This window comes from Bombina bombina, chromosome 8 (assembly GCF_027579735.1).
Source record: "Bombina bombina isolate aBomBom1 chromosome 8, aBomBom1.pri, whole genome shotgun sequence".
Lineage (NCBI taxonomy): Eukaryota > Metazoa > Chordata > Amphibia > Anura > Bombinatoridae > Bombina > Bombina bombina.
Genome location: NC_069506.1, coordinates 170836953 through 170859285, shown reverse-complemented (window position 1 = coordinate 170859285; position 22333 = coordinate 170836953). Strand labels below are relative to the sequence as shown.

Sequence of the window (22333 nt, the reverse complement as noted above, 5' to 3'; positions counted from 1 at the left end):
GCAACAGGCAATGGTACATTACTAAAGGAAATATTATCTGCTTTAACAAGTTTGTCATGACAATCAATACAAACAGCAGCTGGAGGAATAGCTACCAAAAGTTTACAGCAGATACACTTGGCTTTGGTAGATCCAGCACTAGACAGCGATTTTCCTGTAGTATCTTCTGACTCAGATGCAACGTGAGACATCTTGCAATATGTAAGAGAAAAAACAACATATATATAAAGCAAAATTGATCAAATTCCTTAAATGACAGTTTCAGGAATGGGAAAAAAATGCCAAAGAACAAGCTTCTAGCAACCAGAAGCAATGAAAAATGAGACTTAAATAATGTGGAGACAAAAGCGACGCCCATATTTTTCGCGCCAATAAGACGCCCACATTATTTGGCGCCTAAATGCTTTTTGGTGCCAAAATGACGCCACATCCGGAACGCCGACATTTTTGGTGCAAAATAACGTCAAAAAATGACGCAACTTCCGGCGACACGTATGACGCCGGAAACGGAACGAATTTTTTGCGCCAAAAAAGTCCGCGCCAAGAATGGCGCAATAAAATGAAGCATTTTCAGCCCCCGCGAGCCTAACAGCCCACAGGGAAGAGTCAAATTTTTGAAGGTAAGAAAAAATGATTAAATCAAATGCATTATCCCAAATATGAAACTGACTGTCTGAAAATAAGGAAAGTTGAACATTCTGAGTCAAGGCAAATAAATGTTTGAATACATATATTTAGAACTTTATAAACAAAGTGCCCAACCATAGCTTAGAGTGTCACAGAAAATAAGATTTACTTACCCCAGGACACTCATCTACATGTTTGTAGAAAGCCAAACCAGTACTGAAACGAGAATCAGCAGAGGTAATGGTATATATAAGAGTATATCGTCGATCTGAAAAGGGAGGTAAGAGATGAATCTCTACGACCGATAACAGAGAACCTATGAAATAGACCCCGTAGAAGGAGATCACTGCATTCAAATAGGCAATACTCTCCTCACATCCCTCTGACATTCACTGCACGCTGAGAGGAAAACCGGGCTCCAACTTGCTGCGGAGCGCATATCAACGTAGAATCTAGCACAAACTTACTTCACCACCTCCATCGGAGGCAAAGTTTGTAAAACTGAATTGTGGGTGTGGTGAGGGGTGTATTTATAGGCATTTTGAGGTTTGGGAAACTTTGCCCCTCCTGGTAGGAATGTATATCCCATACGTCACTAGCTCATGGACTCTTGCTAATTACATGAAAGAAACAGAATTTACTAGTTCTTATATCAAGAGGACTAGTTTTCACGATATCCAAAATAAATAACACTTCTTTAACAGAGAACGAAAATACTTCATTTTAAATAAATAAGTAGATTTGTTAGAGTCAATATCTAAGGAAAGATCTTCTGAATCAGATAGATCCTCATCAGATCCTCATTATGTTGTCGGTCATTTGAAATTTCATCAACTTTATGAGAAGTTTTAAAAGACCTTAATATTAATTAGAAGGCAGAATAGCAGACAAAGCATTCTGAATAGAATCAGTAACAAATTCTTTAAATTTCATAGGTATAACATGTACATTAAAAGTTGAAGGAACAACAACAGGAAATGTACTATTTACTGATGGACACAATATCTGCATGTAAAAGTTTATCATGATAACCAATACAAAGACATTCGGAAATATAATGCACTTAGCTTTAGTAGACATCAGGCAGCAAAGTTCCAACAGATACTTCTGAGGCAGGATCAGATTGAGACATCTTGCAAAATGTAAAAAAAAAACATATAGAGCAGAATTTGTCAATTTCCTTATATGACTGAATGGGAAAAAAATGCAAATAGCATAGCCCTCTGACATAGAAAAAGGCAAGAGGCAAATAGCAATGGGGTATTAAATTAATGAAAAAATTTGGCGCCAAGTATGACGCACAACGTAACTGAAATTTTTTTGGCGCCAACAATATCCAGAAATGACACACTTGCGTCACTAACGCACAACTGACGTACTTTTCGCGCCAAAAATGACGCAATAAAGTATAGCATTTGGCGCACCCGCGGGCCTAGTACTGCCCACAATTTGCAAGAAAAAAAAGTAGTCAATTGAAAAAAAAGACTAAACCCCAGGTAAGAAAAATATTTCTTAATGTTTATTTTCCCTAAATATGAAACTGACAGTCTGCACAAGGAAATACATGAACCTGACTCATGGCAAATATAAGTACAATACATATATTTAAAACTTTATATAAATGCATAAAGTGCCAGACCATAGCTAGGGTGTCTTAAGTAATAAAAAAACATACTTAACAAAAAAGACACCCATCCACATATAGCAGATAGCCAAACCAGTAAAAGGGAGGTAGGAGATGAATCTCTACGACCGATAACAGAGAACCTATGAAATAGACCCCCGTTAGGAAAATCATTGCATTTAATAGGTGATACTCTCTTCACGTCCCTCTGACATTCGCTGTACTCAGAGGAATCGGGCTTCAAAAAAAGCTGAGAAGCGCATGTCAACGTAGAAATCTTAGCACAAACTTACTTTACCACCTCCATAGGAGGCAAAGTTTGTAAAACTGAATTGTGGGTGTGGTGAGGGGTGTATTTATAGGCATTTGAGGTTAGGGAAACTTTGCCCCTCCTGGTAGGATTGTATATCCCATACGTCACTAGCTCATGGACTCTTGCCAATTACATGAAAGTAATTGCATGTTATATCTTAATCATGAAAGACAAAATTTGGGTTTAGCATCCCTTTAAGCTTATACATACAAGTTGTGATGATTTAATGCCATAATGCTCAACATTGTTAGTAATACAAATTTATACAAGAATTCCAACTTCACTGAATGAATTATAGCAAATGGCTAAAGAACTTACCTTGGTCTACGTGGTTCCAACAGGGTCAAAAGAACTTGAATACCATTAACAATTACAGATTCATTATGTTCACCTTCAAACATATTGCTCAAAAGCTGTTCAATAGTTTCCTGCCTTGTAAAAGAAACAGAAAACACAATAATAAACCAATCCTTAAACAAAATCTAACAAGCAATGAAAACAAAAAGGAAAAATTTTAAATTCTATATATATCTGCAAATTCATAACTCACTTTTCTAGAGTAGCAAGTAACTGGTCAGGTTCAGGACTATCTTGGATTTGTATCATCTGCTCACGGCTCAAACGAATGATATCACATAATGACTGTGAAGCATTGGAATGTTGCTGAAAAACAAACAATACAAAAATGTAATAACTAGTTCAAAATTTTAGCAAAAATATAAAAAAGGGACTAAAACAGATAGTTTTATGTATGCATGGTAACCAACACTACAACACAAAAGACCGACATGTAAAATAAAAGGTTTTAAATGTATTTAAAACTGAATTATTTTTTTTAACCTAAATGATCGTTTGCAAATTTCTGTAAAAAGCTTATCTCACCTGCTGATGCAAATTAAAGCCAGATATAAAGAAGCTAGCACAGTGATCAGTCAATCACTGTGTAGAATATTAATTAGTTAGGGGCTTCCAATATGCTTTTCCATTTCTGGCAGAATTTGCAATACAGTAAAAGGTAGCAAAATAAATGACGTCAGTATATTACAATTTTTTTCCAAATATAATAATCAAATATTTTGAATAATATTTCAAAGTGTGTCAAGTAAACTAATTTACATATAAATCAAATTAACATAAATGCAAAAAGCATGGAATCTTCTTTCCTTAGTCCAAGGAGATATAGGCTCTAGATGTAATGCCTTTCCAATAGGCCTTACTTTGCATGTATTGCTGTGCATGACTGTGCAAGTCTTGTATTCACATAGAGCTGAAGCATTTTTTTTATGAGCTTTAGTAAATAGGTCTAGACATTTTTCTACTCCTCATTGGTTATGTGCATTTCTGAGAGTGGTAAATATTTGTTATTTATCTGCATATAGTTATGGAGATTCAAAAATTTCACAATCACCATACGTCTTTTCCCAAATCGTGTCATACTTCTAACAATTTAAAACAAAACATAGATTAAAAAACACACAAGTACTATAAGTAGTAATAACATATTCATGCATAATATGATATAAAAAAATTATATGATTTTATAGTGAAAAGTCAAAAAAGGGATTGTATACATATCAATATTGGCAGTTTATAACCAAAAAAACATTACAAAACACTCATTGGAAGCTTGAGTGGCAAGCTACAGCAGAACAAAGATTAAAAAAAAAAGTAAATTATATTGTATATATTTTGTTTCATCTTTGTCAAGAGCCGTTCTCTAAGTCAGCGGTCGCTAACCAGTGGTCCATGGACCACGAGAAGATGTTGGTTGTCCTTGACACCGTCAAGCAGGAATTAATCTCCTCTGATGGTGTCACCCCCGTCGCGCCACAACTCCCTACAGTGCCTGGCTGGACATCAGTAAAAACCAACATAGGAGTTAAATAACAATCTCCCTACGCACGTTGTGTAGTACTACGCAACTTGCATAGCTAGATTGTATTTTTAACTTCTCCCGCCCAGCCCGCTGCTCAGAGGAGGATGTTTGCATTCTAAAGCCAGCAGAAGTTAGTATAGTCTTGGCTTGAAAAAGTGGTATTAGAGTATATAAAAAAAGAAAAATTTTAAAATGTTCTCTCATATTTAATTTCTTTTCTTCCCTTTACCCGTCTCTTTGTAGTAGTTTTCCGAATTCATTCAGATGGACTTGCATTACTGTTTGCCTTCCTCCCCTCCATCTTTTTTTTTTTTTTAATTAAATATTTTTCATTATAATAATTTTCCTGCGCACAAAGCCATTCCACCTGAATTCCAGAAATTGCCATCCAGCAGATCAGCCATACCCCACCGGTATTATAGTAATTGCCAGTACCATCAGTCGTGGTTAGCTCACATCCATATGGAGAGCTTTCTGATATAAACTTAAATTTATGACTACAATGTCTGTCCATGATCAGAAGTAGTTTTGAATAATTCCTAACTGGGGAGGTAACTTGGAGGTCTTGTGGTCCTTTTTAACAAATTATTTTTTCCTCCCATTTTCTGCCTCTCTGTTTCCAGCTCAAAAGTTGGCACTCACCCTTCATCTGTCATTTGGAAGTATTCTCTCAGTTCTGTCATTCAGTTCGTTAATTCCAAAAAGTAATTCTTAAAAATGTGTAAATATATACATAATGTAAACTTAGCTATGGTTATACTAGTTGTGTACAGTGTGTGTGTGTATATATATATATATATATATATATATATATATATATATATATATATATATATATATATATATATATATATATATATATATATATATATATACACACACACACATATATACACACATACACATCATGTGTAGCTTTTTAAACAAAATCATGTTAGTGGTCCACGGGATACAAAATTGAGATTTTAGTGGTCCCCGAGGTCTGAAAGGTTGGCGACCCCTGCTCTAAGTGACCATCATCAGAGACTTACCTATTTTTGTAATAGAGGCTTGCACCTTATTCAGCAGGTACACTGGCTTACCTTTACACTCCTTGATTTCATGATTCAAGTAGAGAATACAATTTTAAACATTCCAATTTACTTATATTATCGAATTAGCTTAATTTTTTAGATATTCTTTGTTCAAGAAATAGCAATGCACATGGGGGTCGATCCAATAAAAATCGTCGCCCGCAAAAGCCGGCGACGCCAATATTTGCGCTGGTTTGGTATCCGATATACGGCATAACCTAGAAGTTACGCGCGTATATTTCTGCAGTCGCCCATAGTTTTTTGGGCCATAGGCAGGTATACCAAACCAGCGCAGTTTGGTATCCAATATCTTACTCCATTTTCACCTCGCCACAAAATGCAGCCGTAAGAAGCCTTACGCTGAGTATTGGAGCCCCGTAACTCCCTAAACTAGCTAGAAAATAAACCTAACACCTAACGAATGCGCAATGTCTATCTACCTGTCAACCGCGATCCCCCGCCGCAATCCCTAATAAAGTTATTAACCTCTAAACCGCCGCTCCCGTACCCCGCCGCCATCTACATAAACTAACCCCCTAATGTGAACCCCTAAAACCGCCGCCATCTACCTTATCTATCCCCTAATGTGAACCCCTTACACCGCTGCCATCTACCTTATCTATCCCCTAATCTGACCCCTTACACCGCCGCCACCTATATAAAAATTATTAACCCCTAATCTAATCCCCCTATACCGCCGCCAGCTATATTAATATTATTAACCCCTAATCTAATCCCCCTAAAGTAATAAACTCTATTACCAGCCCTTAAAAGGGCCTTTTGCGGGGCTTTGCCCCAAAGTAAACAGCTCTTTTGCCCTATAACCTGCCCTCCCTACACCGCCGCCACCTATATTAATAGTATTAACCCCTAATGTAAGCCCCTTACACCGCCGCCATCTCTATTAAAATTATTAACCCATAATTTAACCTACCTACCCCGCCGCCAGCTATATTATCTATATTAACCCTAAGTATATTATAGTTAATATAGTTATTATATTATATATATTAACTATATTAACCCTAATTATATTAGGGTTAATATAGTTACTATATTATTTATATTAACTATATTAACTCTATCTAACCCTAACACCCCTAACTAAATTCTTATTAAATTAATCTAATTCATATTATAAACTAAAATATTCCTATTTAAATCTAAATACTTACCTATAAAATAAACCCTAAGATAGTTACAATATAATAATTACATTGTAGCTATGTTAGGGTTTATATTTATTTTACAGGTAAATTGTTAATTATTTTAACTAGGTATAATAGCTATTAAATAGTTATGAACTATTTAATATCTACCTAGTTAAAATAATTACCCAATTACCTGTAAAATAAATCCTAACCTAAGTTACAAATACACCTACACTATCAATAAATTAAATAAACTACAAATATCTATCTAAAAATACAATTAAATAAACTAAACTAAATTACAAAAAAAACACTAAATTACAAAAAATAAAAAAAAGATTACAGCAATTTTAAGCTAATTACACCTATTCTAAGCCCCCTAATAAAATAATAAAGCCCCCCCAAATAAAAAAAATTCCCTGCCCTATTCTAAATTAAAAAAAGTTCAAAGCTCTTTACCTTACCAGCCCTTAAAAGGGCCTTTTGCGGGGCATGCCCCAAAGAATTCAGCTCTTTTGCATTTCAATAAATATACAATACCCCCCCAACATTACAACCCACCACCCACATACCCCTATTCTAAACCCACCCAAACCCCCCTTAAAAAAAACCTAACACTACCCCCCTGAAGATCTCCCTACCTTGTCTTCACCACGCCGGGCCGAACTCCTCATCCGATCCGGGCGATGTCTATCCAAGCGGCAAAGAAGAATTCTTCATCCCGGCGATGTCTTTCTCCAAGCGGCAGCAACGTCTTCTTCCATCCGGCAGCATCTTCCATCAAGCGGCATCTTCAATCTTCTTTCTTCGCTCCGCCAACGCGGAGCATCCATCCCGGCCGACGACTGGACGACGAATGAGGTATCTTTAAATGACGTCATCCAAGATGGCGTCCGCCGAATTCCGATTGGCTGATAGGATTCTATCAGCCAATAGGAATTAAGGTAGAAAAATCTGATTGGCTGATTGAATCAGCCAATCAGATTCAAGTTCAATCCGATTGGCTGAACCAATCAGCCAATCTGATTGAACTTGAATCTGATTGGCTGATTCAATCAGCCAACCAGATTTTTCTACCTTAATTCCGATTGGCTGATAGAATCCTATCAGCCAATCGGAATTCGGCGGACGCCATCTCGGATGACGTCATTTAAAGGTACCTCATTCGTCGTTCAGTCGTCGGCCGGGATGGATGCTCCGCGTTGGCGGAGCGAAGAAAGAAGATTGAAGATGACGCTTGATGGAAGATGCTGCCGGATGGAAGAAGACGTTGCTGCCGCTTGGAGAAAGACATCGCCGGGATGAAGAATTCTTCTTTGCCGCTTGGAGAAAGACATCGCCGGGATGAAGAATTCTTCTTTGCCGCTTGGAGAAAGACAACGCCGGGATGAAGAATTCTTCTTTGCCGCTTGGATAGACATCGCCCGGATTGGATGAGGAGTTCGGCCCGGCGTGGTGAAGACAAGGTAGGGAGATCTTCAGGGGGGTAGTGTTAGGTTTTTTTAAGGGGGGTTTGGGTGGGTTTAGAATAGGGGTATGTGGGTGGTGGGTTGTAATGTTGGGGGGGGGGGGGGTATTGCATATTTATTGAAATGCAAAAGAGCTGAATTCTTTGGGGCATGCCCCGCAAAAGGCCCTTTTAAGGGCTGGTAAGGTAAAGAGCTTTGAACTTTTTTTAATTTAGAATAGGGCAGGGATTTTTTTTATTTTGGGGGGCTTTATTATTTTATTAGGGGGCTTAGAATTGGTGTAATTAGCTTAAAATTGCTGTAATCTTTTTTTATTTTTTGTAATTTAGTGTTTGTTTTTTTGTAATTTAGTTTAGTTTATTTAATTGTATTTTTAGATAGATATTTGTAGTTTATTTAATTTATTGATAGTGTAGGTGTATTTGTAACTTAGGTTAGGATTTATTTTGCAGGTAATTGGGTAATTATTTTAACTAGGTAGATATTAAATAGTTCATAACTATTTAATAGCTATTATACCTAGTTAAAATAATTAACAATTTACCTGTAAAATAAATATAAACCCTAACATAGCTACAATGTAATTATTAATTATATTGTAGCTATCTTAGGGTTTATTTTATAGGTAAGTATTTAGATTTAAATAGGAATATATTAATTAATAATATTAAAATCAGATTTATTTTAATAAGAGTTTAGTTATTGATGTTACACTTAATATATATATAATATAACGATATTAACTATATTAACCCTAATATAATTAGGGTTAATATAGTTAATATATATAATATAATAATTATATTAACTATATTAACCCTAATATAATTAGGGTTAATATAGTTAATATAGCTGGCGGCGGTGTAGGGGGATTAGATTAGGGGTTAATACATTTATTATAGCTGGCGGCGGTGTAGGGGGATTTAGCTTAGATGCAAAAGAGCTGTTTACTTTGTGACAAAGCCCCGCCAAAAGCCCTTTTAAGGGCCGGCAAAAGAGCAGTTTACTTTGGGGTAATGCCACGCAAAAAGCCCTTTTCAGGGCTATTTGTAGGGTTAGACTTAGGTTTAGTGGTAGGGATAGTTTAGTATTTTAGGGGTTAAATAATTTAATATAGATGGCGGCAGGGTAGGGGGATTAAATTAGGGGTTAATAATTTTAAAATAGATGGCGGCGGGGTAGGGGTTCACTTTAGGGGGTAGGTAAGGTAGATGGCGGCGGTGTTAGGGGCTCACTTTAGGGGGTTATAGATTTAATATAGCTGGCGGCGGGGTACGGGAGCGGCGGTTTAGGGTTTAATAACTTTATTAGGTTGCGGCGGGGTACGGGAGCGGCGGTTTAGGGGTTAATAACTTTTTTTATTGTTAGGCTAGTGAGGGGGGATAGAGGGTTAGACGTGTCGGGCTATGTTTAGGAGGCGTGTTAGACAGTGCGGGTGATTTCATACTTTAGTCAGGTTTTGTGGCGCAAGTCACTGGCGACTCCAAAAATCTGTACTTACGCAGATTTCTGGACATCGCTACTTTGTCAGACTTACGCCACTTTAGCAACTGACGGCGCCGCATATTGGATAGCTCGAGTTGCGAGCTGAAACTGCGGGCGATGCGGGTTCCCTCGCTTGCGCCACAAACTACGCCGTATATCGGATCGCGCCCATGGTGAGCCAATCACACAAGGCATCTATGTGCTGCAACCAATCAGCAGCTACTGAGCCTATCTAGATATGCTTTTTAGTAAAGTATATAAAGAGAATGAAGTAAATTATATAATAGAAGTAGATTAAAAAGTTGTTTAAAATTGCATGCTCTTTCTAAATCATGAAAGAAAAAAATTGAGTTTCATGTCCCTTTAAGAGTTGTTGGAGGTATGCTGACAAGGTTTCTCTATTTTGCTTGAATTGAGTTTTCCTAGGTTATTATTTACATAGCTGCCTAACCTGTGTTTATATATTCATTAGGGATGGGCGAATGTTTCTAAAAATTCGAAATTTAAATGAATTTTGATACAGTCGTTCGAATTTCGAACGTTTATAAAACATTCCATTTACAAATTTTTTATATTTGTTTGAGTAATAGAATGTTTAGCTATGCATTCATTCAATTTCGAAATGTAATATTCGAATGTCACATTGGAATTCGAAATAGTATTTTTATTCTACAACTGTGTTTTATAAAAGCGACATTCGAATTCGAAAGCGACATTCAAATTCGAAAGCGACATTCAAATTCGAAAGCGACATTCAAATTCGAAAGCGACATTCAAATTCGAAAGCGACATTCAAATTCGAAAGCGACATTCAAATTCGAAAGCGACATTCAAATTCGAAAGCGACATTCAAATTCGAAAGCGACATTCAAATTCGAAAGCGACATTCAAATTCGAAAGCGACATTCAAATTCGAAAGCGACATTCAAATTCGAAAGCGACATTCAAATTCGAAAGCAACATTCAATAATAGAATTTGTTCTAACATTCGAATTCGAATATAAACACATTCGCCCATCCCTAATATTCACACAGTTTATAGAGGATGACTAGTATTTTTATAGTATATGGCTTGATATTTGACCAGGCACCATACCTATAGCTCAACTTTTATATAGTTTGTAGGTTATACTTACAGTAATTCCCATTGTCAGTTTAACTTTTATTTCCTGGATTTTTGTTGGTCATATCCTCTCTCAAAATAACACCTCAGTTTGCCCATAAAAATACTGTCCACTGAGTTATAGGTTGTTAAGTATTTATTATAGGCATAGGTCTTTATAAAAAGGTACCCAATATCTCTAGTATATCCTATAATGCCATAGGCACAATTAGACCCAAGCAGCTTTACATGCATAGTTTCCACTTGCTCTCTGCTCTTCATTTGCCACGATTACAAGTTTATCATACTTTCAAGGTTGGGGTTTAGTTTATTTATATTGATGGCTATTATCACCCTGCTGTTTTGCTCTTTTAGTGCAGAGTAGTTTAATGTTAATATTTTATGCATGTCCATTCAATACCTTTATATTTACTTAAATCGCTTCACAACTTAAGTAAATTAGCTCTCTCTTTACAGTATTTACTTGAAATTGCTATTCAATATGTCTATATTAATGAGTGCTATATGTCTAGCTGGCCAAGAATATTAGCCAATAAACTACTTGCAAAGAATAAAGGTTCTTTGATTTTGTGATACCATGAAGATCTAGAAGGTAGCATATTTTGAACCAGCGTCTCAGTTTCTTAATTCATGGGTGATGGGAAAATATACTTACATTGTCATCCTTTAAAGGATGTATCATTTCAATCAGTCTTTGTACAATTTTCTCTTCATTGAGCCACTGAAAAAGAAGAATGAAATGCCTTCAGTAACAAGCTTATAATTCAAACTGTGAGCTTATACAATGCACTTTCAAAGCACTTAAAACTATCGAAGAGACATTAAAGTCATTTTTGTTATAAACATAGTATACATACACTTGCAAATAAATACATTTGTAATAATTAAAAAATATATATTTTGCTAACAGAACTGTTATTCACTCTAGTAATATATCATTTGATATGTCCCTTAATAGTGTTTATCTTGTCTCTGTCTCTCTGTGTTTAAACAACTTTCCATTTTACTTCTATTATCAAATTTGCTTCATTCTCTTGGTTTCCTCTGTTGAATGAGTAGCAATGCACTACCTGGAGCTAGCTGAACACAAGGTAAGCCAATGACAAGAGGCATATATGTGCAGCCACTAAGCAACAGCTAGCTCCCAGTAATGCACTGCAGCTCCTCAACCTACTAAGGTATGTTTTTCAAGAAAGGAAACAAAGAACAAAGTAAAATATATAAAAGAAGTAAACTGGGAAGCTGTTTAAAATTGCATGCTCTATATGAAAAGTTAATCAATTTTGACCTCCAACCCCTACTAGAAGCTTATATATGGAATTGGATAAAACCAAGAGTTGGTAAACAAACCCTTTAACTTCCATGGAGAACTTGGTGTTCCCAATCTTTATTTATATATGCAGGCCATTCTGCTTCAGAGAGTAGTAGAATAATTGTCAGAATAGTGATCAAAAAAGCTTACTAGTACAGTACCAAAATCCCCAAAAGGGAGAGGGAAAGGGTGAACCAAAGGGAAACCCTAAAGGTACAGCAAAATCCAATAAAAGAAAAGCCCCCTTCAAAAGAAGGACAAGTCCACAGAGACCCGAATGGATCCTGAGAACAAGGGGAGACAACGCCCAACCCACAAGGAGCAAACGGCATCACCAAGGAGAAGAAACATCTCCCAAATATTGTGCAACAGCACCGAAAAGACAGCTGAAGTCCAAGTCCTCAAAACGTCAGAACTCAGAGACTGTGCAAACAGAAAAATTACAAGTAGCAAACTCGGAAGAAACATCTGAGTCCAGTAACACGCTGCCATCCGTAGGAAGACACGGAGAAAACTCTCAGTAAGGAAAAAGCGGCCGAACAAACTAGCAGATTGCCCAACCTCCAAGGCAGAGGACACACTCCAGACAATACAGGCCGCCAGACCTACTCACAGATCTCAAAGGGGAAGAGGCACAGAACCTCTTAAAAAAAAAAAAAGTCCACTGGCACTCACAAGACTTGGAGGATAAACAACAGATCTCCGATCCTACACCTAGCTGGACAAGCCCAAGCAATGGCAGATCTGAAAGTAAGAGAACAGAAAGGAACTCCAAGACCGGCCCCCAAAAGGCCCCCTAAAGAAAATCGAGCAGGCGTTAGACCCAAAGAGATCTAGCAAAGCCACTCGATTAAGTCTCCCCAGATGGAAAGGAACAACTCAAAGAGCAGCCCAATCCCCGAAACAGATAAAAAATCTGTTCCAACCTCCAGAACACAGGAGAGGCCCTTAAAAAAGGAACCACACCTCCGTAAAGGGGACAACGAGCCTCCTGAAGAGGAGAGAGTCTATAAACACCTGCCCATAAAACAGGAAGTCGTAGGAAGAACGGAGAGGACACAAGGCCTCGTCACTGACGAACACGGAAAGAACCCCTTAAAACACCATTGTGCTAGCACACATACCAGGTGCAAAAGTGACAGCTGAGCAACCGCAAACCTTCCGTTTGCTAGGCAGGAAAGCCCACCATCACGTCACAGTTGGCTGTCCCAAGGGAACCGTATCGTCTGGCACAAGACAAGCCCCAAGGAGCCCCAGCTCTCAGTAAATCTGGTCAAGTTGAAAAACAGAACAGCCAGAACAAGTAACCCGGAAACTGGAACTCCAGGACAGTCCTAGGATCATAAGGTCCGGTAACATCCCACAGCGGAAACCACAAAGAGAAAAACGCTGAGTAAAACCCTTGACAACTGGAAGATCAGGACAAGAAGCTTGGGCCCCACAAATGTTTAAACAATCTTCCAGGAACATAAACACTTCGTCTGGGAAAAATCCAGAATAATCCGGATAACAGCGACCCAAAAGGGAAGAGACCACCCCTTGCAGGAGCCAAACACTCTAAAGAGCAAAGGCCATAAAAGGACACTAGAGATAACAGACATCCAAGCAACATTAACATGATTGTGCTTGAAAAGCATGGTTAATCCCCTTTAAGGGACACAAGGTGCTACTCATTTTATCAACCTGAAAAGGAGGAAGGCTACAGTACAGAGAAGCCACAGAGCATTAGTATGCTGAGCTAGCTGTCCAGCTAGCCACAAGCTCCATACACAAGGGGAACAGTGAGGACAAGTCATCCGAACAGAGCAACATCAAGCCTCCACATCACCTCAGATTCAAAATCAGAGGACAGTAAAACATGGGCTTGAATGCCACCTGGATGGCAATACCCGAACCCTATGAGTGGAAAACCACTAGGACCTCTTCTATCCCAAGAAGGAGATGCAGAGCATTCCCAACACCGGGGAAGGACCCCTAACCGGAGCCCAAAAAGACATCCTTGTCTAATGTCCCGTAAAAGGAAAAACTAACTCCCAAAGGCAATCCAAGTCCCCCGAAGCTGACCCATCCACAAGGAGAAACAAGGACTCGAAGGAAAGAACCACTAAAGAACCAAGCGCGCCCGACCGTAAGGTCGCGTCACTTCGAAAGGCTGTTATGTTCCAAAAAGCGACGAGCCCAGTTAACACTAAACATAAGCAGACTGAATCACATAAACATGATTAACCCCCCCTTGTTCATTATTCCCCTTCAGGAGATATTAACCCTTGATTCCAAGATACTAAAGGAGTCCCACTGAGACCCTGTATTTTTCATTGCCAGTTTGCAGGAACAAATGAGTTACAGTACAATCATGAAGAAATAAAATGAAACGATCTTACCGGAATCTACACCATGGAACAGGAACACGGCTGTTCAAGTGACGGATAGTAGCCTCGCCTCCACCATGGACTTGAGAGAAGAAAGCAGGCAGCAAAGCGAAGTTAGACAACGCCGATTGCTTGTGGAGTTGTTAAAATGAGTCGGGATGGTTTTGCAGAAAGACTCCTCCTGCATCTCCGGACTCTAACTTTCATCCAAGCCCTCACTGAGAGACTGACAGGATTACTTAAAACTCCCATCCCATGTCTGTAAGTGTTTTTTCCCTGTTGTGTTTGCCATGTGCTGCTGGCAGCCATTTTACTCACCTCTCTTCCCGACTATGGTGCATTGTGGGTGATGCTGCTCACTTCCTGCACTTCCTTTTATGGCCAGACTGGTGTGCATCATCCATGTGAGACAGGATGCAGTCTCAGAATTGTGATGTCATCACTTATTATTTAAAGGGCCTCTGTTCAGTATGCTTTGCCTTGTCTGAGACCTGTTTGTGAGAGTTCCTGTGTATTACCTGGCTGCCTGACGTCCTTCCTGGTTCCTGATCCCTGGCTTGTTCCTGACTCTGGCTCGTCTGACTATTCGCTTTGGCTCCTGACTCGGCTCGTCTGACTACCAGCTCTGGTTTTGACTCCTGGCTTGTTATTTGACTTGTGGACTTTTTATTATTTTTTGCTATTAATAAAGGTGTGATTATTTTTGCACTTCTCGTCTCAGTATGATTCCTGACACCATGACATTACGCAAAAGCCATGAATTCTGATGGTGCTAATAATCCACCTTTACCTGCCATCATTTCCAGGATGGATGAACAGGATCACCGCTTGGATCAATTTGCACTAGCCCTGCAAACCCTACTGACTCGCACTGCACATTTGGACCAAAGTGTCCCGCAAGTTATGGCTGCTCCTATTTCCGCTGCTGCACCTATGCCTACCAGGAGCATGTCCGGTACTGCACCTCTACCTCAGCGATATGGAGGTGATCCTATTCAGTGCAGAGGGTTTTTGAACCAGGTGGGCATTTTCTTTGAGATGTTACCTCAGGCGTTTCCCTCTGACAGAGCTAAGGTGGGATTTCTCATCTCGTTACTCTGACACAGCTCTTGTTTGGGCTAATCCCTTGTGGGAGACTAATAAACCTGTGATTTCAAATTACCCTGAATTTGAGGACTCCTTTCGAAGGGTATTTGATGTTTCGGCTCGCTCCTCTTCTGCTGCTAAACGACTCATGTCCATTCAGCAAGGTACAAGATCTGTTGCTCAGTATGCTATTGAGCTCTGTACGCTTGCCGCAGAGGTAGGTTGGAACAATGAAGCCTTTGTTGCCGCCTTCTTTCATGAGCTCTCTGATGCGATTAAAGACAAAGTTGCTGCCAGAGATTTACCAGAGGATCTCGAGGCATTGGTGTCTCTTTATCCTAATTGACATCAGACTCAGAGAGAGGCCCTCTTTCAAGGAGCGTTTGTGGAAGCCTCCTGTTCCGTTGTCTCCTACGTGTTCGTTCCTAGCCATGCCTCCCTCTCCTACCATGCCTCCTGGTCCCGAGTCACCAGGTACTGCTGAGCCGATGCAGCTGGGATTCACGCGTCTCTCCACAGCAGAGAGGGCCTTTAGGAGGAGGGAGGGGCTCTGCGTCTATTGTGGGTTACAGGGCCACCTTTTAAAGTCTTGTCTTACACGGCTGGGAAACGCTCACACCTAAGGTCCTGTCGGGGGCAGACCTTGGGTGGTTTATCCTCGTCCCAGGAACCGCTTAAGGAGAAACCTTTGGTCACGGTTGTCCTTTCCTGGGTGGACTCCTCCATAGTCACTCAAGCTCTTGTTGACTCCGGTGCTGCGGGCTACTTCATTGACAGTGCTTTTGTATCAAACCACTCCATTCCTGTTTTGCCTCGGTCCGTACCGCTTGCTATTGAGGCCATTGACGGCAGGCCCCTTCAGCCTGCACTTGTTACTCATGAAATGGCGAACTATGGGTTTCAACCATCCTTGTTGCCCGATTCATTCATGTCTCAGGGTATTCCGGCTTTGGAGGAGCATCTCCGGCAACTCCGTTCCACATGGGTGCAGATTCAGGATTGCCTTCATCGATCTATGCAGCGCCAAAAGTTCCAGGCTGATCGTAGGCGTCTGCCCGCACCTTCCTACCAGGTTGGTGAGAGAGTTTGGCTGTCCTCCCACAACTTAAACCTTTGTGTGCCTTCCAATAAATTGGCTTCCCGTTATGTTGGTCCTTTTTGAATACTCCGACGGGTTAATCCTGTGGCCTGCGCTCTTGACCTTCCCTCCTGCTATGCGCATCTCCAATGTTTTTCAGGTCTACCTGTTGAAACCATTGGTTTGTAATTGGTTTACCACTGTGTTGCCTCGTCCCCGTCCTATCTTTGTTGACAACCATGAGGAGTATGAGGTCAGCAGCATTATTGTCTCTCATATGTCCAGGGGCCATGTATAGTATTTGGTTCACTGGAGGGGCTACGGTCTGGAGGAGCGTTCTTGGGTTCCCTCCTCTGATGTTCATGCTCCCGCCCTCCTCCGTGCCTTCCATGCCCGTTTCCCCAATAAGCCTTGTGTCCTTCCGCGGGGGAAGGGTCGTTGAGGGGAGGGTACTGTCAGGGTTTTTTCCCTGTTGTGTTTGCCATGTGCTGCTGGCAGCCATTTTACTCACCTCTCTTCCTGACTATGGTGCATTGTGGGGGATGCTGCTCACTTCCTGCACTTCCTTTTATGGCCAGACTGGTGTGCATCATCTATGTGAGACAGGATGCAGTCTCAGAATTGTGATGTCATCACTTATTATTTAAAGGGCCTCTGTTCAGTATGCTTTGCCTTTGCATTCTCAAACCTGTTTGTGAGAGTTCCTGTGTATTACCTGGCTGCCTGAAGTCCTACCTGGTTCCTGATCCCTGGCTTGTTCCTGACTCTGCTGTTTTCCTTGTTCCTGATTCCGGCTCGTCTGACTATTCGCTTTGGCTCCTGACTCGGCTAGTCTGACTACCAGCTCTGGTTTTGACTCCTGACTTGTTATTTGACTTGTGGACTTTTTATTATTTTTTGCTATTAATAAAAGGTGTGATTATTTTTGCCCTTCTCGTCTCAGTATGATTCCTGACACCCTGACAATGTCGAAGAGTACTACCCTCCATAAGAGACGAAAACAAACTTCTGACACTTCTCTGCCCACCACCTGGGACGAAAGGCAAAGAATGACTGGGGGATGAGGGAAGTGGGAGGAGTATTTAAGCCTTTGGCTGGGGTGTCTTTGCCTCCTCCTGGTGGCCAGGTTCTTATTTACCAAAAGTAATGAATGCAGCTGTGGACTCTTTCCATTTATGAAGAAAATCTAGAGTAAATTTCAAAAACAGACATAGCTCCAATGAAGCATACATTTTCTCTGCTCTGTTTAGGCCACACAACAGTGATTGATCATTTAAAAAAGAAAAAAAATACTAAACCTATCTGCACAATGCTGCCATTTATTTGTCCTCTATATGGATGATGGTCAACCCTGCGGAAGTTAAGGGTGGAAAGATCTCTGTACAAGTACGACCTCTTCCCATGTCATGAAAACTGCAAATATAGTTGTATTTAATATGCTGCCAAGACAACACTTAATACCTTTAATGATATGTATATTTTTCACCAGATTCTCACTGTTTGATTCACTACATTTTTGGCGACACCTTTGACCTAAATTTATGATTCTCTCTCAATCAATCTTTTTCACAGTTTATCCTTTTCTCCTGGTTATGTTTCCATTTACATTGTCAATTTAAAAGATCTTTTCGGTTGTCTCTTCGCATTAATAAAACATAAATAAAGGTGATGTATTTTCATTGTTTAGCAAAAATTAGAGTGGATTTGTGCAGGCAAATGTCTAATGTTCATTTGACATAGGAATTTGCATATAGCCTATGATTGGAGGGTGGGTGTGCTAGACTAAAGCACAGCTCAAAAAATGTATTGTTAGCAAGTTTAACTATATACTGTATGTCTAATTACTTTAGTCACAGTATTTCCATTAGGAACATAGACTTGTGATTGCTGTATACACTGGCCCTTTAACATGGTTACAGATTTATAAAAACTTGTTTTTATTTATGTCTTTATGTTTTCAAAGAGCAATGTCATGTTTCTCTCTTTAAATGCTTTTTTTTTTTTTTTTTTTTTAAATATTAATTAATATAGCTCTCTATACATAAATATAAAAATGTTCTTTTGTACAACTATATACATGCACACAACTATTTTCATAAATGACAGCCCAAACATTCATTCAAAATTAGTTTAAATTACGTTCTGGGCAAAACATTGCAACGGTGTGTGCAAAATGGCTTATTAGAATTGATCAGCATTCCAAACAGTAGTCTCGCTTTTGACTAAGAAAGGAAACACAAAGTGCTAGAAAACTGAGCTAAACCAGAACCTGTGTTGCCTAACTGTATGTGAAAGCCTTTCAAGGCATTAAAAGCTGCCAAAAGATTCTTATTTATACAACACATGATGCTCATTCTATGTATTTGTAGTTTTAATATGATCTTTTTTAATTGCCAACTTTTTCAAAAAGAGAAAGGAGCGCTCACAACTGTGGGATACTGAATGAATATCAGAGCAATGCAGCTATAAGACACCTACTGAAGGCAATCCAACCTTCAGTGAGTGAAGAGCAAAAATGCCCTGAGAAAAAATTACAAAGAATGGGTCTAGCGCAAAGCTGGGTATCGTCATACACAAAAAACCAAAGGATTGAAGGAGGGAGTCAATACACCCTCCCTATGAATACGTAATGCTAATGTGGATACTCTAGGTAAAAAAAGGTTGTGTCACGAAGTACCTAGACAAATTTAAGGTCATTATAAATCAATACTCCAGGAAAATAATAAACAGTGTGCGCCCAAAACACAGCAAAATAATACAATACAATGAGAATAAGGGTAAAAAGTGTAATAGGCTATACCATGTAAATATATCTCTCTCAGTATCCTTAGATGGGATAGCCTGTGTAGCCGGAATAGAAATAGATCACTAGAATCAAAATATGAAGTACATGGCAATCATAGGGAACGGAAAAATGTGCACATATATCGCTGAAGACATTAGTTCCCGAACAGTCCACTAAGGTGCTTATTACAGTCTATATGTATCTTGTGCAGTAAGATGGAGTCCCTCGTAAAACAAATATAAGTATCACAGAGATAGATTTAAAATATCCTCCCCTTCTGGTCAATCGTACGTACAAGATAGAACCTCAATCGTATGAGGTAAGTGGAAGCCTGTCGTGATCACCGGGCGACCATAGTAGGTTATGGGCTCACCACAGCCCTGCTACAACACTGCAGACTGTAGATCCAAAATGCAACTTTTCTGTATTATTCTTTTTTGCTTATAACACACTTGCAGTTATTTTCTTGTTTCCTCAGACTAAAATGTATATCCCAAACAACTTTCTTCACAAAACCCCAAATCCTAAATTACAGTTTAAAGGTATACACTTACATTAAATACATCCTGCCTTAGCTGAGGTTGTTCTACACATGTCAGAAGACGCAACAGCAAATCCATAATTGCAGATGTACCAATGTGTTGCAACAACAAACTTACAAAATCGTCTTTCTTGCGAAGAAAAGCTATTATCTGTGGAAAGAAAATTTTAAAATGACAAAACTGAAAAAAATGGATTGAAAAATATATTCAAATTACAATAAACAAAATTGTGTAAAGAAAATAAACAAGTCATATAAACAATACAACATAATAAGCAACTGTTTATTATAATCCTATAAATCCATCCATGGTTTCAATTACATATATAAACCATTAGGTTTTTATTATAAATACCTATACATTTTAATGATATTACAGATTGGTAATGCACAACTTTAAACAGTGTATTATAACAAAAATGTTCTCCCTCAGTGAGCTGGTCTATCTTTACCATAGATCGTGAACAAATTACACATGCAGAAATATGTAGAATTCTCTCACAAAGTTAGCTTGCAAGCAGTATTTGTTATACAGACAGAAAGGGAAATACAGAAATTATCTGAACCATTAACAACCTAAAATGTAGAGGATGACATTTAAGATTAAATAATTGCAAGCTCCTACAAATTTCAGACAACTGTATTAAACATACTCAGGGATTTTTTTAATTTTTTTATAAGCTCTAACAGATATTCGTTCCTTGAGTTACATAAATCCAGTTTGTTATACTCAAATCTTAAGAAATATTTCTAGATTTTGAAAGCTAGCGCATATTACTAAGATTCCTTACTGATGGGTATATTCAGCAACATTGAAAACTCAAGGTTTACAGCCTAACCACCTTTGCCAAAAAAACATAATTTATGTAAGAACTTACCTGATAAATTCATTTCTTTCATATTAGCAAGAGTCCATGAGCTAGTGACGTATGGGATATACATTCCTACCAGGAGGGGCAAAGTTTCCCAAACCTCAAAATGCCTACAAATACACCCCTCACCACACCCACAAATCAGTTTAACGAATAGCCAAGAAGTGGGGTGATAAGAAAAAAGTGCGAAAGCATAAAAAATAAGGAATTGGAATAATTGTGCTTTATACAAAAAAATCATAACCACCACAAAAAGGGTGGGCCTCATGGACTCTTGCTAATATGAAAGAAATGAATTTATCAGGTAAGTTCTTACATAAATTATGTTTTCTTTCATGTAATTAGCAAGAGTCCATGAGCTAGTGACGTATGGGATAATGACTACACAAGATGTGGATCTTTCCACGCAAGAGTCACTAGAGAGGGAGGGATAAAATAAAGACAGCCAATTCCGCTGAAAAATAATCCACACCCAAAATAAAGTTTAAATTTTATAATGAAAAAAACTGAAAACATAAGCAGAAGATTCAAACTGAAACAGCTGCCTGAAGTACTTTTCTACCAAAAACTGCTTCAGAAGAAGAAAACACATCAAAATGGTAGAATTTAGTAAAAGTATGCAAAGAAGACCAAGTTGCTGCTTTGCAAATCTGATCAACCGAAGCTTCATTCCTAAACGCCCAGGAAGTAGAAACTGACCTAGTAGAATGAGCTGTAATCCTTTGAGGCGGAGTTTTACCCGACTCGACATAAGCATGATGAATTAAAGATTTCAACCAAGATGCCAAAGAAATGGCAGAGGCCTTCTGACCTTTCCTAGAACCGGAAAAGATAACAAATAGACTAGAAGTATTTCGGAAATTTTTAGTAGCTTCAACATAATATTTCAAAGCTCTAACTACATCCAAAGAATGCAATGATTTCTCCTTAGAATTCTTAGGATTAGGACATAATGAAGGAACCACAATTTCTCTACTAATGTTGTTGGAATTCACAACCTTAGGTAAAAATTCAAAAGAAGTTCGCAACACCGCCTTATCCTGATGAAAAATCAGAAAAGGAGACTCACAAGAAAGAGCAGATAATTCAGAAACTCTTCTGGCAGAAGAGATGGCCAAAAGGAACAAAACTTTCCAAGAAAGTAATTTAATGTCCAATGAATGCATAGGTTCAAACGGAGGAGCTTGAAGAGCCCCCAGAACCAAATTCAAACTCCAAGGAGGAGAAATTGACTTAATGACAGGTTTTATACGAACCAAAGCTTGTACAAAACAATGAATATCAGGAAGATTAGCAATCTTTCTGTGAAAAAGAACAGAAAGAGCAGAGATTTGTCCTTTCAAGGAACTTGCAGACAAACCTTTCTCCAAACCATCCTGAAGAAACTGTAAAATTCTCGGAATTCTAAAAGAATGCCAGGAAAAATTATGAGAAAGACACCAAGAAATATAAGTCTTCCAGACTCTATAATATATCTCCCTAGATAAAGATTTACGAGCCTGTAACATAGTATTAATCACAGAGTCAGAGAAACCTCTTTGACTAAGAA

At 38.8% G+C, this 22333-nt stretch overlaps 1 protein-coding gene across 2 annotated transcripts in view; it reads right to left on the bottom strand.

Annotated features, from left to right (window-relative positions):
• The window catches only part of PPP6R1 (protein phosphatase 6 regulatory subunit 1), a 602143-nt gene that overhangs the window by 397313 nt on the left and 182497 nt on the right, over nucleotides 1–22333 (bottom strand). For both annotated transcript variants that reach the window (XM_053690700.1, XM_053690701.1), the window contains exons 4-7: nucleotides 19926–20063; nucleotides 11397–11462; nucleotides 3115–3227; nucleotides 2883–2996 (exon numbers count right to left, since the gene is read on the bottom strand). In XM_053690700.1, the coding sequence (XP_053546675.1) occupies nucleotides 2883–2996; nucleotides 3115–3227; nucleotides 11397–11462; nucleotides 19926–20063 (431 nt within the window). The remainder of the gene's footprint in view (nucleotides 1–2882; nucleotides 2997–3114; nucleotides 3228–11396; nucleotides 11463–19925; nucleotides 20064–22333) is intronic.